General features: G+C 34.6%; 1 protein-coding gene across 1 annotated transcript; it reads left to right on the top strand.

Moving 5' to 3' along the window:
• The first annotated feature begins 2,963 nt into the window (after window positions 1-2,963).
• Window positions 2,964-14,747, top strand: LOC104601644 (NADH-ubiquinone oxidoreductase B18 subunit). Its single transcript, XM_010265073.3, has 2 exons — window positions 2,964-3,387; window positions 14,356-14,747. Exon 1 carries the CDS (start codon window positions 3,082-3,084, stop codon window positions 3,382-3,384), a length of 303 nt encoding a protein of 100 aa, XP_010263375.1. The 5' UTR covers window positions 2,964-3,081; the 3' UTR covers window positions 3,385-3,387; window positions 14,356-14,747.
• Window positions 14,748-15,001: the final 254 nt, after the last annotated feature.

Genomic DNA, 15,001 nt, shown 5'->3' with positions numbered 1-15,001 from the left:
GCCATCCCTAAAGGTGTGTTCTAGTAAATGCCCCTAATATAAACACATAAGAGTATACAATTGTTTTATATTTTCAATTTTTTTTCAATAATCAATAATTATTCATATTTTATAAACTACTTTTATAAATTTTTTATAATACAAAAATAACAATAATTAATTTTAGTTAGGTTTATTCATCAAACTAATGAAACCGACCAACCTGATTAACTTGACCTGGGTTGGATAGTTTTCTAGTATTTTAGGTTGGCTTTGGTTCAAAAATTTCCCAATTCGACCAAGTTGGATCAGTTTCACTTTAGCCATTTGTAAACCGACCAAAATTGAACGACCTAACCATGGATATATATTAATATTTTATATTTTAAATATAATTTTTAATATGAAAAAGTGGAAAATTTCTCATATTTCTTAGTCTAAAATGTTTTATATCATAAATCTAATTTTTAAATTTATTTTTAATAATTACATTGTAATTTTTAAAATTAAATTTATTTTTTAAGTTAAATCTTTTGAATTGATTGACTAAACCAAAAAATCGACCTAAATCGATACAACTTAAGTGGGTCAATTTTCACAAAAGGTTAGTCGGTTTCAACTGACCAACTCCCTAACCTGACCAAGTCAATTTGGTTGGACAAATAGCCTATGACCGAACTGAACCAACTCATGAATACTCATAATTTCAACTAAATTAATAGTCTCATCTCTAATAAATAACAATAGTTTAATCTCCAATAATTATTGAAAATTTATAGCAAAAACACACAATTATTGAAAATATATTGATAATAAAAAAATACAATGATTATAGAAATTACAAAAATACAATAAGTACTAAAAATATATTAACTTAGTTAATAAATAGTATAATTTCAAATAATAGTTTAATCTCTAATAAATATTAATCAATAACTTATAGCAAAAATACAATAAATACATTAAGTATAATAAATTAAATTTAAAAATTTCAATAATAGTAATTTAATCTCCAATAATTATTGAAATTTTTTTGTTAAATAACAAAACAAAATAAATTTATACATAATTATTGAAAATGCAATTATCACAAAAAATAATAAATAATTACTGAAATACAATAAATATTAATTTTAGTATATGCAATTGTATAATAAATACAGATTAAGAGTTTAAAATTATTATTAATAAATATTAATTTTTTTGAAAGTTATTTTCTCGAATTATTGCTTGATATAAGTGAAATGAACTATTTACAATATTATGTAAAAATTTTAAATTATTATTAATTTCAATATTATGTTATAATTAATTTTCTACTTTTTAGAGATTTTTTAAATTTATTACAATATTTCTTTATTTTAACTATTTAAAGTCTAGTTATGTCAAATATTTTGATATTTAAAACATTTAGTTATTTAACTACTTAAATAATATGTAAACTATTTAATTTTTTAATTATTAATTATTTATTGAATTTAATTATCTATAAAATCATAATTTATACTATTATTACATAATTTCATTATTAATTTTGTAATATATTAAATTATTATTAATTTCAATATTATGTTATAATTATTTTTCCACTTTAAATTATTTCTTTATTTTAACTATTTAAAATCTAGTTATGATAAATACTTAGTTATTTAAATATTTAAATACTTTATAAAATAATTTAATATTTTTGTTATTTTAATTTTATATTTTAAAACTATTACATATTATTAAATATTGGAAAAAAATTAAATTGATAATCCAGAAAAACAAAATTTAAATTGTTAGTACATAATTTCGTGATATATTTTGTGTTTTTAATAAATATTTTAAAGTTATTAGTATATTTAAATAATTCTTATATTTTTAATACAAACTTTCTTTAGATAGATATAGACAAAAAGTTAGGGAGAGGATAAATAGGAATTAGAGATAATTTGGGAGAAAGTGGGGGATAGTGGGGGAGGTAGTTTAGGAGAAATTTTAGGAGAAAAAATTATTTAGGTTATTGGGAAAGTGCATCTCATTGGTTGTTTCAAAAATGACTTGGAATTAAAAAAATGAAAAATTCAAAATAAAATAAGAAAAAATACAAAAATGGAGAAAATAGATAAATAGATTCTCTCAAAGGAGAGGATGCTGGACCAATTTTAATATATAGATAAAATATTGAAAAACATATATAAATTTTGAAAAAAAACTAAAAAATGTTATAAAAATAGAGATGATAACTAACTGAGTCAATGTACGATCTGTTTTACCGTCTGGATGAAGAAGAAGATGATTAAAATGAGTCTAATATAACTAATTAAAATAATAAATGTATTTAAAATATTTTGTTGACTTTAAAATCATTTTAAAAATAGCAACAAGTTCTAATATAAAATAATAAAACTTACTAAAGAATTAATAAAACTGAATATTACTATAAATTTATTAATAAAGTTAATAATATAAGAAATTTTTTTATTTTAATTTAACAAAAAAAATAATTTTAACACTAATCTATCCAACAATACATAATCAAAAAATAATGTTTGGATTGGACTAAAACTGAATATTACTATAAATTTATTAATAAAGTTAATAATAGAAGAAAATTTTTAATTTTAAATTAACAAAAAAATAATTTTAACACTAATCTATCCAACAATACATAATCAAAAAATAATGTTTGCACTGGACCCAATCTTTCTTCACCCAATTCGAATTGTTGCAAGGCTTTTTTGCCACGATTACTTTTACATTTCTTGACCGAAGCCTACCAGCAAACCCGCTTCCCTCAATATATTATCTATCAAGTCGTGGTTGGACCAATAAAAACGGGCAAATTGGCCCGAGGTAAAAACCAGGTACAAAGTACAAACCAAAGTTTCTTGATCGGCTGGTCCTGGTCCAACCTTGGATTGGCTCATTGGCCCGAACAGCTCTCCCTACCGGTTCACTTTCACCCGCAAGGTGTAAACTATCACAAAGTCGTCTGGTAATGGTTAGGGTTGCGGTTGTGTTCAGTTCAGCCTAGTCGAGAAATATACGAAATCTGTGGAAGGGAAAAACAGGCGAGAGAGAGAGAGAGAGAGAGAGAGAGAGATCCAGAGAGGGCCGATGGAGGTGGAAGGATCATCGAAGAAGATGATAGCAACGCAGCAGGAGATGGTGGATGCAAAGGTTCCTTTGCCTTACAGAGACCAATGTGCTCACCTCCTCATCCCTCTCAACAAATGCAGGGCTTCGGAGTTATATCTCCCTTGGAAATGCGAGGACGAGCGCCATGTCTACGAGAAGTGCGAGTACGAGCTCGTTATGGAGAGAATGCTCAAGATGCAGAAGATCCGAGAGGAACAGGAGAGGTTGAAGCAGCAACAGAAGCAGGGGATCCCTCTAATTCCCAACACTGCCAATGTTTAACAGGTCAGTTATGGCGATCCAATTTGATTGTAATCCTGCAATTGTATCTTTCACCTTATGCTGCTTGGGTTTGTTCTTGGGATAAGAAGGGTTCCAATGGGTATCCTCAACATTGCTCTGATGGTTGGAATTCTAGGGTTTCAATTGATTTTGTGACATGGGTCGTGTCAAGATAGGTTGATTTTAAGATTATTTCTTGTTAATCAGTTCAGAGTGGTTTTGGAAATTTCCAAGTGTATTGGTGGTGGGTTTGGCCTCAGAGGTGGAACAGGTTGCCTGCGTCTTTTGTCTTTTGAACTATACTGGCCTTTTTTTGTATCTAGTGATGTGGGTGATCGTTTGGCCGTTATGGCTGGAGAAGCGCCTTATGAAATCATAATTGATTTTGTTCGTTGCGATGGAATTGGTTGATTGTTTGTTTGTGAGAAATTATGTTTTACTTCTGATTCTTTTGGCACATTTTTTATATCATTGGATTCGTGGAATGGGGATTTTTTTTTTTAATCTTACCGTATTTCTATCTCATGTCCGAGTAGCGAAGACATTGTCAGTTCTTATTGTTCTAAAGAGAATTCCGTTTGGAATTATTGGAGCTGTTAAGTTTGCGTCCATTTTATCCACCCATCCTTGATCTTATTTATTTATTTTTCAATCTAGCACATTCTACTACCTACATTTATGAGTTCGCAGTTCAACTTTGAATATCTTAAGTTCATTTTTCTCGTATTTATTTTTATGTTTTAAAATCTCATACTAATTTTACTTTCCAATGCCTATGCACCCTAAATACATGAAATTCTACAATTCCCTTAATCAAGAACACTTCAAGCCTATTGATGGCCACACTTCATTCCAGGGGGTGTAGTATCTTGAACACTTGGATTCATAGTTAGAGAAGCTAGAGCTCTGGCTGCCAATCCAGATCCCTCATTCATGCTGAGACCTAGATTAGCAAATAGCCTAGTTGATTTTCTAGCTAAATTGGGAGCTTGAGGGGTAAATTTTGCATGGGGAGTACCTGGGCCAAAGCGGGGGATTGTAACTTCATTTCTTTTGTATAGATGACTAGTTTATTCCCCAAGGATATGTCTATTGTTGCAAGGTGCCAACCAGCTGGTTGGTAAGGTCTCCTGCTGGTCATAGCATTGACTTGGGATCGAATCCTGCCTGCACCTGGGGTGGGGGATGGGCTACCCCCCATTGTGTAGCCCTTCAGAAGATATAAAAAAAAAAGAGGATATGTCTGTTGTCTACAAGCCAACTCAACTCAATTTATTCTTATTCCCATTGGGGTTGGCTACACAAATCCTGTCCTGCTGTTATGCTCCATCAAAAGCCATGTTTTCCCAAGGACATGTCTCTTTAGTGGCAGATATATATACACACTGACCTCTTTCTCTCCATTCTCCCAAGTATCTATTTATTGGTAAATTTACATACAATCTTCTCTCTCTCTCTCTCTCAACGAAAAAGGACTCGATTATGATGGAGTGGCATGTTTGTCCATCCAGGGTCCTCAGGAATTGGAGGGGTCATTAGGGGTGGGGAAGGTAATATACATGCAACGTTTTCAGGTCCAATTGAGCAAGGAGGTGCAGTTAGAGCAGAGTTCTTAGATTTAGTTTTTGGGGTTGAAAAAGCCAAAGAATTGGGCATTAGAAATTTGATCATTGAAGGGAACTTGAAAGTTGTTGTGGAATGTCTGAAAAGGGGGAAGGGGTGATTTGGCACCTAAGGAATGATTTCAGATGCTTCAAATGGTTCTCAATAGATATGATTAAATTAATTGGGTTAGAAGATCTGCAAATAGTTTGGCAGATGGCCTAGCCAAGCAAGGGGTTCAATGATAGATTATATACTAGGCAGGGTTGTAATATTTCTGGGTGGTTTGCTTGTTTTTGGGTTCTGTGTTTTTTCTTTTCACAACTTCTTGTTGTATCTCCCTCTTTTAAATTCTAATGAATTGATCTTCTCTGTGTTGTTGATAAAAAAGAGTGTCCTTTTTGGGCTTCCTGACAAGGTAATATGTAAAAACTCCATTCCATCCAAGATTAGATCCATTTGTTGGAAGTTTCCCAATGAGAAGGTCAACACTTATCATGTGCTTTAATGCATAAGAGGACTTGGAACATTTCACTGCATGTTTATGTATATGCTTTCTCTTGGCAAAACTTGGAAGTATCCTTTCGCTTACTTTTTGGCGCTCCAACAGAACCCGAACCCCCTTTTTTCTAGTGTTGTTCTCTCATCCTTCTTAATACAAAACATTTTCATCAAACAACATTTCATTCCTAATCGTAAAATATAATGTGCTGCAACTAAAACCACAAAGCCAATCTATATACTGGCTAAGAATTTAGGATGGTCACACGAACTTGTTTGGGCTTGCCTTAAGGGGCTTGGGAGAGAGGTGGAGGGCCTATCTCATATAAGTAGGAATTCAAGATGTTTAAAATCACATAAGCTCACATGCTTGAATTATTGAGTGCTTGAATATGTTTTGTATGTTTTGTTTGGTTTTATTTCTACATTTTTGCTTTGAGTTGGTTTTATATATTTTAATTTGAGCCAATAGGCTTTTAAAACATTTAGTTTCTTTTAAAGTTTAAGTTTGCATTTTTGAAATGATATGTTTTTAATTTTGAGGGTGGACCTTGGCACAACCTCTTTGAATGTGTAAGGGTAAGGCTACATACAGCGTACATCTGTCCCTCCCCAGAAAAATGCCTTGCTTCAAAAAAAGGCATGTGCCTCACATTGTGCCTTGCACCTCAGGCACAAAATGCCCCTTGCAGTTTTCTTTTGCCTTGCACTTTTAAAAAACTGTCCTTGATTTTTTTAACCAATGCTGACTCCACAGTAAAAGGAATGGTCTTCTTGCAAATCCTTTTAAGTGGGCAAGTGGTCTTGAGTCCCTAGATTTTATTTTTTATTTTTTTTTCTTTCACTGCATCCCCAAATAACAAGGGGTTATCTGACATTTTTTGTTTTGTGTAATCAACTAAAGGGTAGATGGAAACTTCCATCTCCCTTTCTTAAAAGGGGATGTAGTGTCTCGTGCCTCTCCCTGAGTTGTATTTTCTTTGGATATGATTTAATATATCTTATTATTCAACAACAAAAAATCATTTCCCCCCTTTTTTTGTAGATAACTATTGTGTTATCTTGTATAGTATTTTCCATTCACCTCAAAAGGAACTGAAGGCCATGATTGCATCATTTGATGAATCTAGCTTGAACTTGTCCATCCACTTAGAAAATAATTCAGAAAAGTCACCAAATCTTCTTTGCCATCTTGCATTGCAAAAATAAATTATTAATGTCCTTTTTTTTTTCTTTTAGCATACACAGATTTGATTACTACACAAATCTTTCCTACATTTGGGTCTGTTGAGTATTTTGCAGAAAGCTACCATTACCAACTGTGTGAAGGATTTGACCCTAGGAAGCTTTTGATTCCCCATGCCACTCCAGAAGTACTTTCTGTCACCCTTTTATTAATTTGTTTCAGAAGGATTTAACTGAGAACATACCTCTTGGATCACTCTGTCACAACATCAAGTCCTGATCATCTAGGTCCACAAGTGACTCCACTAAGGCAAGCATTTGTCATATCTACCTTTGTGACACTGGTCTTTTAAATGTCAAACTTTGGATTACTTGGCCCTTGTAGGACTCGATGATTTTGCAGCTCCTCGATTTGCTTAATCTGTAAAGGTGTGGTTACCTATTGGCCCATAATGATTTACATCAGATGCTAATTAGATTCTTGAAAGATGGTGTTTATGATTCATGCTTCTTTTGTGGTTGTCATTTGTGATTCTTTAGTCCCTCCCCAGATCCTGCATTGGCGGGAGCCTCGTGCACTGGGCTGCCCTTTTATTATTAGGTGAGAGGGGAGACACTTTTTCCCTGAAATTGCACAGATCAGATCTTATTACAATTCAAGACTAAGAGGACACTATTTCCAACTAGACATTTACCTTATTCTTGTTTTCAAACTAACAAATCCTTTTGGAAATGTAATATAAGACCATTTAGACTGTTAAATCCAGAATGGGTGTTCTCCATTACAACTGATGCATATTTGACATGAAACCTTTGTTTGTCATGCAATATGTAAAACAAACCATAGAGCAGAGATTTTGACACTTCATTTAGGTGGAGAGGGATTCATAGATGGTCATTGGGTACATAGCTACCTGGAGATTTTTTTATTTGGTCCATAGCTACCTGGAGTTTCTTCATTGGTCCATAGCTACCTGGGGTTTCGAGGCATCATATCAAAGAGGCAAGAGATTTGGCATCTGGAGTAACCATCTCATTTTGATCAGTTGCTAGCTCCATCAACTCACTATTGCCAGTAGTGTGGTTGTGAGGGTTGAGATGTAGAGTGGATCATGATATTAGGATAAAATTGGGCTTTATTCTCAGTATTGTTGGTTTATGGGGGTTAGATGCAACCCCCTCTCCAAACCTTCCATCTATCACTATAAATCAGACAAGCAAAATGAATTCACACAACAACTCTTATCTTATGTGAGAGATATTCAATCAGTAAAATACTAAATTTGATATTGTAAAATTGTTATTTGATTTGGTAATAAAAAAATATTGCATTAGTTTCTGGTAACTTATTCAAGTAAGAATAAAAATTAAAAAAGAAAGCAGAATTAAGTGAATGAAATTGAGATAAATTGAAGAGTGAAATACTAAGTTTCTCAGTCCTAACTGTAGGACATAGATGTTCTTTTGTTGCATGTTATGCATAGATGTTTCATTTGGAAAATCTATGATTTCCTTGTTCTTCCCAATTGGTTGACTTTCTAAGTATGGAACAACCTTTATGATATTATCCCTGAATATTTCCATTCTCTGATGATGATATCTAGAACTACATAAAAATTGATGTCATGCTTAGAACCATGAATTCTAAACAAATGTGTTTGAGATGTACAACTATAACATTAAGTTTGGGGTAGCTTTTATTGGAATATGTGGTTATGGGAAAGATGAAAATCTTGAAAATACAACATACTCTATGAACACTTAGCTTTTGTGTTGAATAGACAGCAGAAGACCAGAGAATTGGGAGACAGAAAATAAGATAATTGATCCAAGAGAAAGTACAATTGATTATGATATGATATGGGTGGATGATGAATTGAAATATCCTCCTCCAAGGGTTAATGAAATAATGAACATGGTGATGTCTCATGGATGATGTCTTGGTGTAAAGGTAAAATCTCAGTCTGACAAGCATTAGAATGTTTGAGTCTGATAATGGCCACTTTGTGCAAAAAAAAGTGCCAAAGGTTAGATCCATATGCAGTCCATTCCTCCCAATAGCCAAGAACCCAGATAAACAGAAATAGAACAGGATTCATGTAGCTAAATGAATAAAAAAAAGAACTGAGAATTTTCTTTTTCTTTATCAAAGAAAAAAAGCCAAGATCCCAGATATCTAAATGGAGTGGAATCATGGAACAGGATTCATATAGCTAAATCCATAATCCATATAGTTGGGTTGAGATTTAGTTGAGTCGAGTCTCTTTACTGATAAAAAAGGATACCTGTGGACAAGGTTGATTGTAATGGGATGGTGGGGTTCTTTTGATGTAAATGGTGTTCAGATGTAACAATTTCTTGTTGTAACCTTTTTCCTTACTAGAATACTAGTTTTAATAAAATTTTCTTAGTTGCTGATCAGGAAAAAAGAAAAAAAAAAGATACCTTGGCCTGAGTCATTAATGTAGTGGTTAATGCGATCCTGATCATTTAGAAAGTTCGGTAGGCCATGGCAGATTTTCCTGACCAATTAATTCTCAAGTGCTCAAGAGTGCTAAGGAAATCTGGTAGATTCATCAAGGAATGGGGCAGGAGTACGACCAGTGTGATGGGTGAGATGAACCAGCTGGAAGTAATTTTTCTAAGCTCAAAATTCAAACACTTTATAGGCTTATTATCTCTCCCTTAATCTCCTTCGTACTCTCTCTTTATAACCTAATAGTTCAGTTTCTGTTATTCATCAAAAAAATATAGGCTTATAGTTATGGCAAGTTGATCCCAATTGAGGAGGAAATGATTGGTGGTGGAAAATTTGCAGTGCTTTAACATTGTGTATTCTCACCCTGTTGTAGCAGGTGATGGGATCTTATCTCTTAACCTGTTGATGTGGCAGGCAGAGAAGTGTGTAATGCTTAGGCCCTAAGGCTTGCTTTGAGGTGAAGCTTAAAGAAAACTACCCAAAGTTCAACCCTGAGGTTCATGCCTAAAATTTAAGGGACATTTTCATGCAGTAAGATGTTTTATGCCAATAAGTGTTTCACACATTAACTGAATGAGGGTTCTCATCACAAACCAAAGAATGGAGGCCAATCATGGTTGTCAAGGCACTACGGTAGTGCCATTAGGCAGTAGTTGATCCTCTTGTTGCATAGCCAACCAGGTGCCTGCCTAAGCATTCCCCAAGCTATGATTTTTTTTTAATAAAAGATCAGAATTAGATGTAAGGTAATAAATCATGAAAAGAAGAAATCAAGTTTTTATAGATTCATGTACTAATGACAATTTTGTAATTATTGGGTGATATGACTTTTGGTTACATTAGTTTTTCTTAAGTTGCTTCTATTTTGTTAATGTCTAGGGAATAGGGTTAATCATCTAAACAGATAATTTAAGTAGTCTTAACTAAGGAGTTTTTAGAATTTTGAAAGTTCAAGTTACTTTACAAAAAAACGAGTTCAAGTTGCAATTAAATCACTTTCTTTCTAGCTATGTTTTTTTGGGGCTCAACTTATTTGTAAATCTGACATGTTTTGGGAATCATGGCCATTTTATTTATAGGATGTTGATATGTGATGGGACTTAAGTCTTTCTATTTTCCAGGTGCATTTTTTATTTAGAGTTCCTTTTTGAATTAGAGTTCATAATCGAGTGTTCCCATGTGCTCATCTTCATCCCTGGCACCTTCTCACAGTAAAGATTCAACTTCTGAAGCTATCCAGACTTGGCTTCAAATCCATCCCTGGCACTTGAAACAATTGAGGTAAGTTCTCTAGTTTCACCCCGGCGATCCATACCTTTGCAGCAAGCAGATCATTCAGATTGAAGTCTTCAAGGACCCCTTCTTATGCTTTCACATTCTGCTGGGACTGATCCTCTCCAAAGATGGAAAGGAAGCCCCAATAGTTTGATCAAGAAACTTCTGTCTGACCGTCTTTTCATTGCATCTTGGCATCCAACTCTGCACTAGGACAAGTCTCTCATCTGTTTCAACTGTTATAAAATCCCTTTCGTCCTTTCCTATATCAAGCACTGCTTTCCTGTCTTTGAATGGTATGCGAATGGCTGTAGCCTGGACTCCTAATTTCTCTGCCACCGTATCAAGTATTTTCTTCCAATCTTTGACCCCTTTTCTTACTTTTAGCACCATCCTCTGTTCCCATTCCCCTCTTTCTACCTCAATCAACATCTATGGACAGCTCTTGAGCTAACAGCCGAGAACCCACTGGGTGTTGGGGTCTGTTCTTTAGGGCTGGGATCCTTCTCTTCTTCTCTGGGCTTATCCGAATTAGCTGAACAAATGGATAGGTTCAGCTTTTCACTTCCTTCACCACGGGTGTTTCTTTGCTTGGAAGCATAACTTGTAACTGAGTTTAGGAAATCCTGTAACTTGTCTGCAACTGAAATCCATCCCTTTTTCTCCTTTCCCTCTCACACAAATCATTTCTGTTTCTGCCGAAGTGTTCTTTTATGGTCACAAACCAGCCCTTCCCATTTCTTCTCAACTCAGCGTCATTACACTTCTCTTGCACCCCAATGAGTTTTTTCACCCAGCTTCCGTAATTGAGTGGATCACACCATCTATGAATCCCTTCAACCATACTATCACATCCAAACCGTGGCTCTTCTGTCTGTCTTCTCTAATCTTAAGTGCAATCTTACTATCACTTTGGGAATCTGAACGATAAGTTCCATTCCCCTTCTTGATTATTATTTCACAACACTTGGGGAAAGCAACAATTCTTCTGGTGAGATCTCTTGGCAACCAGAGACCTGTAAAAGGATCTTCCTGTGGATGTAGGCTACCGACTACTGAGCTGAACCACATTAAATCTTGGTGCTTTCTCTATTTCTTCTTATCTCCTTCTTGGTTTACTATTCCCTTTCCTGCTGGTTGGCACTACAACTACAGGTTCTACTCCTATTTCTTGCTGGCCTTTTTTGAAAGCTGATTGGTGTTTGGCTATTAACCCACTCAACTAATTTTGCAATCTCTGAACCAAACATTTTGCAATTATCTTATATAAGACATTTTTTTATCAATATTATCTTATATAAGACATTGCAACAACTTGTTGGCTTGAAATGGGTTATGTTTTCCATATTTTTTATTTTTGGAATATATACCAAATTAATGCAATGCAGTTCTCTTGGAAAGTGGTCAGTATTAAAAAAATGAGCCTTCATTTTGTTAACAATTTCCTGTATTTCCTCCCTTGTTGGTGCCCTGAGCAACTCCTCCTTAGCTTCCTCCTTTAATGTGGATAGACTTAATATTTCCAACCCATAATCTTGTTCTACTTCTTCCTCTTCTATCTGCTGAGCATGTTCTTTGAAAACTTTTGCCAAATCTTCTATTTTTAACTCCTCCCCTTGCATACCCCTGATGCCCTTGTAATAATTTCTCCTCTGGTTATGGTTTGTGACTTGATGAAAATACTTTGTATTCTTATCCCCCTCAGCTAACCATATCTTCCTTGGTTTTTGTTGTCATAATTGCTCTTCTTGGACCAACCATTTATTATATTCTCTCTCTAGTTGTTTAACTTGTATGGAGGTGAAACCCATATCATTTTGCTGCAATGTGAGATGTAGTTCCTCTATTTTTTTTTTCTTTAAATTTTCACCAATGGTTCCAAAAGATTGTTTGTTCCACTCCCTCAACTTCTCTTTACATTTTTTTTTTTAATTTTCTTATTACTTTGAATGCCTGAGCCCTTCTATTCCTTCCTCAGACCACATAGGTAGAAGGTGAAACTGTTTAGGCCCCTGTAACTTTGTTTGATGTGTGTCTAACTGACATGACAGCTGTATGATCAGAATGCAAGGTGTATCTATTCTGCCGATTAGCTTCTGGGAATATTTACAACCACCCCTCCATGGGGGCCCCAACTGTCAATCTCCATTAAATTACATTGCTCAATCCATTGAGATAAAGCCCGAGATGGTCTATGAGTATTAAAACATCCTCTGTTCATGGTCTTGTAACTTTATCTGTGTCATTCAAATCTCCCATTAGTATCCACTTAGGATGTGCTAGGTAGGGCCTCTTAGACAACTGTTCCCAAAATAATTTTCTATTCCTCCTCTCAGGATCTCCAAATGACAGATACATCTTCCAAATGTCTTCTTTCTCGGTATTCTCCATTTCCAATATGAACCATCATTCTAATGCTTCTTAAATTTTCAAGGGTATATCATCCTTCCAATAACACAACAAACCTCCAGACTACCCCTTAGCCTCTTCGTATAACATATTGTTTGTAAGTAAGTTAGCTTTCTTACTAACTTATGGCTATTTTCTCGTGTCAGCCTTCTTTTGATGTAAATATGACATCAGGGTTTTCTGTATTACAAAATCTTTTCAAGAAATGCACCATTGGGTTATTACAACCCTTAGCATTCCAAAAGACAATTTTCACGTTTGTAGAGATTTAACCACAGGGTGAGACCTATGAAAAAACAGAGTTTCTTTCAAATTATACTGACCTGCCTATCAGTAGATTTCCTTCTGATGCATTGGATTTGTAAATCCTCCTGTGTCCAAGCTAAAAAGACAGCCTCTCTTCTCACAATATTTTCAACGAACACCTTGAGTGCATGACAGAATGCCGAGTCTCTATAATAAACACCTTTCTTTGTTACTCCAGTCTTGTAGTTCCCAAATTGGTCTGCTTCAACTACCTCCAACGGATCTAATATCTTGCAGTTGAGATAGATTTATTTCATCAGATCCAAAATCTGCTACAATCTTCATTTCTCAAGACTCATAGGTTCTTCCCCTTAAAACCAGAAAACACAGGCTTGAAACACCGAAACCTTTACAGGCTTGAATCACTGGTCAGGCTTGTCACAGAAAAACACAGGCTTGAATCGCCCCGGTCAGCAGAAATGTCCATGGTGACACATAAAGAAGAGTGAAAGAATGAAGGAACCGGGAATGTCCATGGTTGTATTAGTTACACTTCCATTATATTTTATGACACAGGCTTGAATTGCTGGTCAGCAGAAACGTCCATAAAATTGTTGATACATGTATATATAAACATGCACTGCGCTGCTTTCCCTGTGCATTATCTCATGTACTTTGTTTCTCTTTAATGAAATCTAGTTTTCTCTTAAAAAACACGTGTATTCATGGATGCATGATTGCATACATACATATATTATATAATATTTACACATAAATATGAAGACATGTCATGTTTGGGTTGGTCAAGGCTTCAACCTTAACCCAACCGGAAGTTAAGTCAGATTCATATGTTTTGGGTTGGGTTTGGGCTAACCCGGTCTGAGTTGCAACTATATCATGGTTAAGTTGTGCTGCTGATACAAAAAGGGTATAGATATGTCAAAAGCGGTAACTTGATCCATCACTGAACTGTTTCAACAGAAGTCAATAGACGTGTATATTGTGCATTGCCATACTGTCATGGTGTGCTATGTATGACAGTAACACAGGCATTGCCTTAGCCCTTTTGTGCTATGGTCAAAAGTGAACGACTTTGGAGTTAAGTCAAAGCTATGTGGTAAAACATGAAACCTATTACGGAACCATGGCAATATTTTTGGACACTGGCTTGGAAAAATGTACTTGTAGTTGCCTGTTTGTTTCTATGAAAACCACTATGCTTTTGTCTTGCATTTGGCAATTCTATTTGTTTATGTAGTTTGTATTCTTAACAGGGTTCCAGGGATACGCAAGTGATGCTGTGGGAGTCTGATGTTATTATACCATCTTTCGTGGGGACTGTTTTGCAAAGCAATTGCTCGCATTTCTTATTTTTCTGTTATTAGTTGCATCCAAGACCTTCAATTTCAGTGGTTAGAATAAAGTTCATCGATGACAGGGTGGCATGATTTTAATGTTGAACTATTTATGTTCAGCAGTGAAGAGTACTTTTGGTGGGCAAACTGGTATTGTGTGGTATCTGCATCCATTCACTGTTGTCAAGTAGCTTGCATGACCCTGAACTGTTTTAACTTTTAAGGGAAAAAGTTTAAGCCCAGACTTTTAATTCACAAATCACAATACAGTTCATACTGCTTTCAGTAATCAAAAAGAGTGGTTATTTGCATGTTAAATGACTCCAGTTCATAATAGAAAGGTCTGGCTGGTTTTGAGCTCCAGTTAAGATGTTACTTGGAAGTTGGAAAGAAAACAGTGTTTTGTTTGTCATTTTTTTTTGCTAAAATACTGGTTCTTGTATCAAAATTCTGATAAGATTGTTCCATTGTTTGGAGATGTTGAACTGGAAAAGACCTTGGTTCAAGGTTTGACCGGTTTGACCTTCCTTTAACTGGCTGACATCATAAATAAGTTTGTTTAGAA

Source organism: Nelumbo nucifera, chromosome 8 (genome assembly GCF_055504915.1).
Source record: "Nelumbo nucifera cultivar China Antique chromosome 8, China Antique-T2T, whole genome shotgun sequence".
NCBI classification, from domain to species: Eukaryota; Viridiplantae; Streptophyta; class Magnoliopsida; order Proteales; family Nelumbonaceae; genus Nelumbo; species Nelumbo nucifera.
Note: the sequence above shows the minus strand (reverse complement) of the source record. Positions and strands in the feature narration are given on the sequence as shown.

What these genes read in the sequence shown, in the direction of transcription:
- LOC104601644 (XM_010265073.3), top strand. Translation starts at nt 3,082, where the DNA reads ATGGAGGTGGAAGGATCATCGAAGAAGATGATAGCAACGCAGCAGGAG.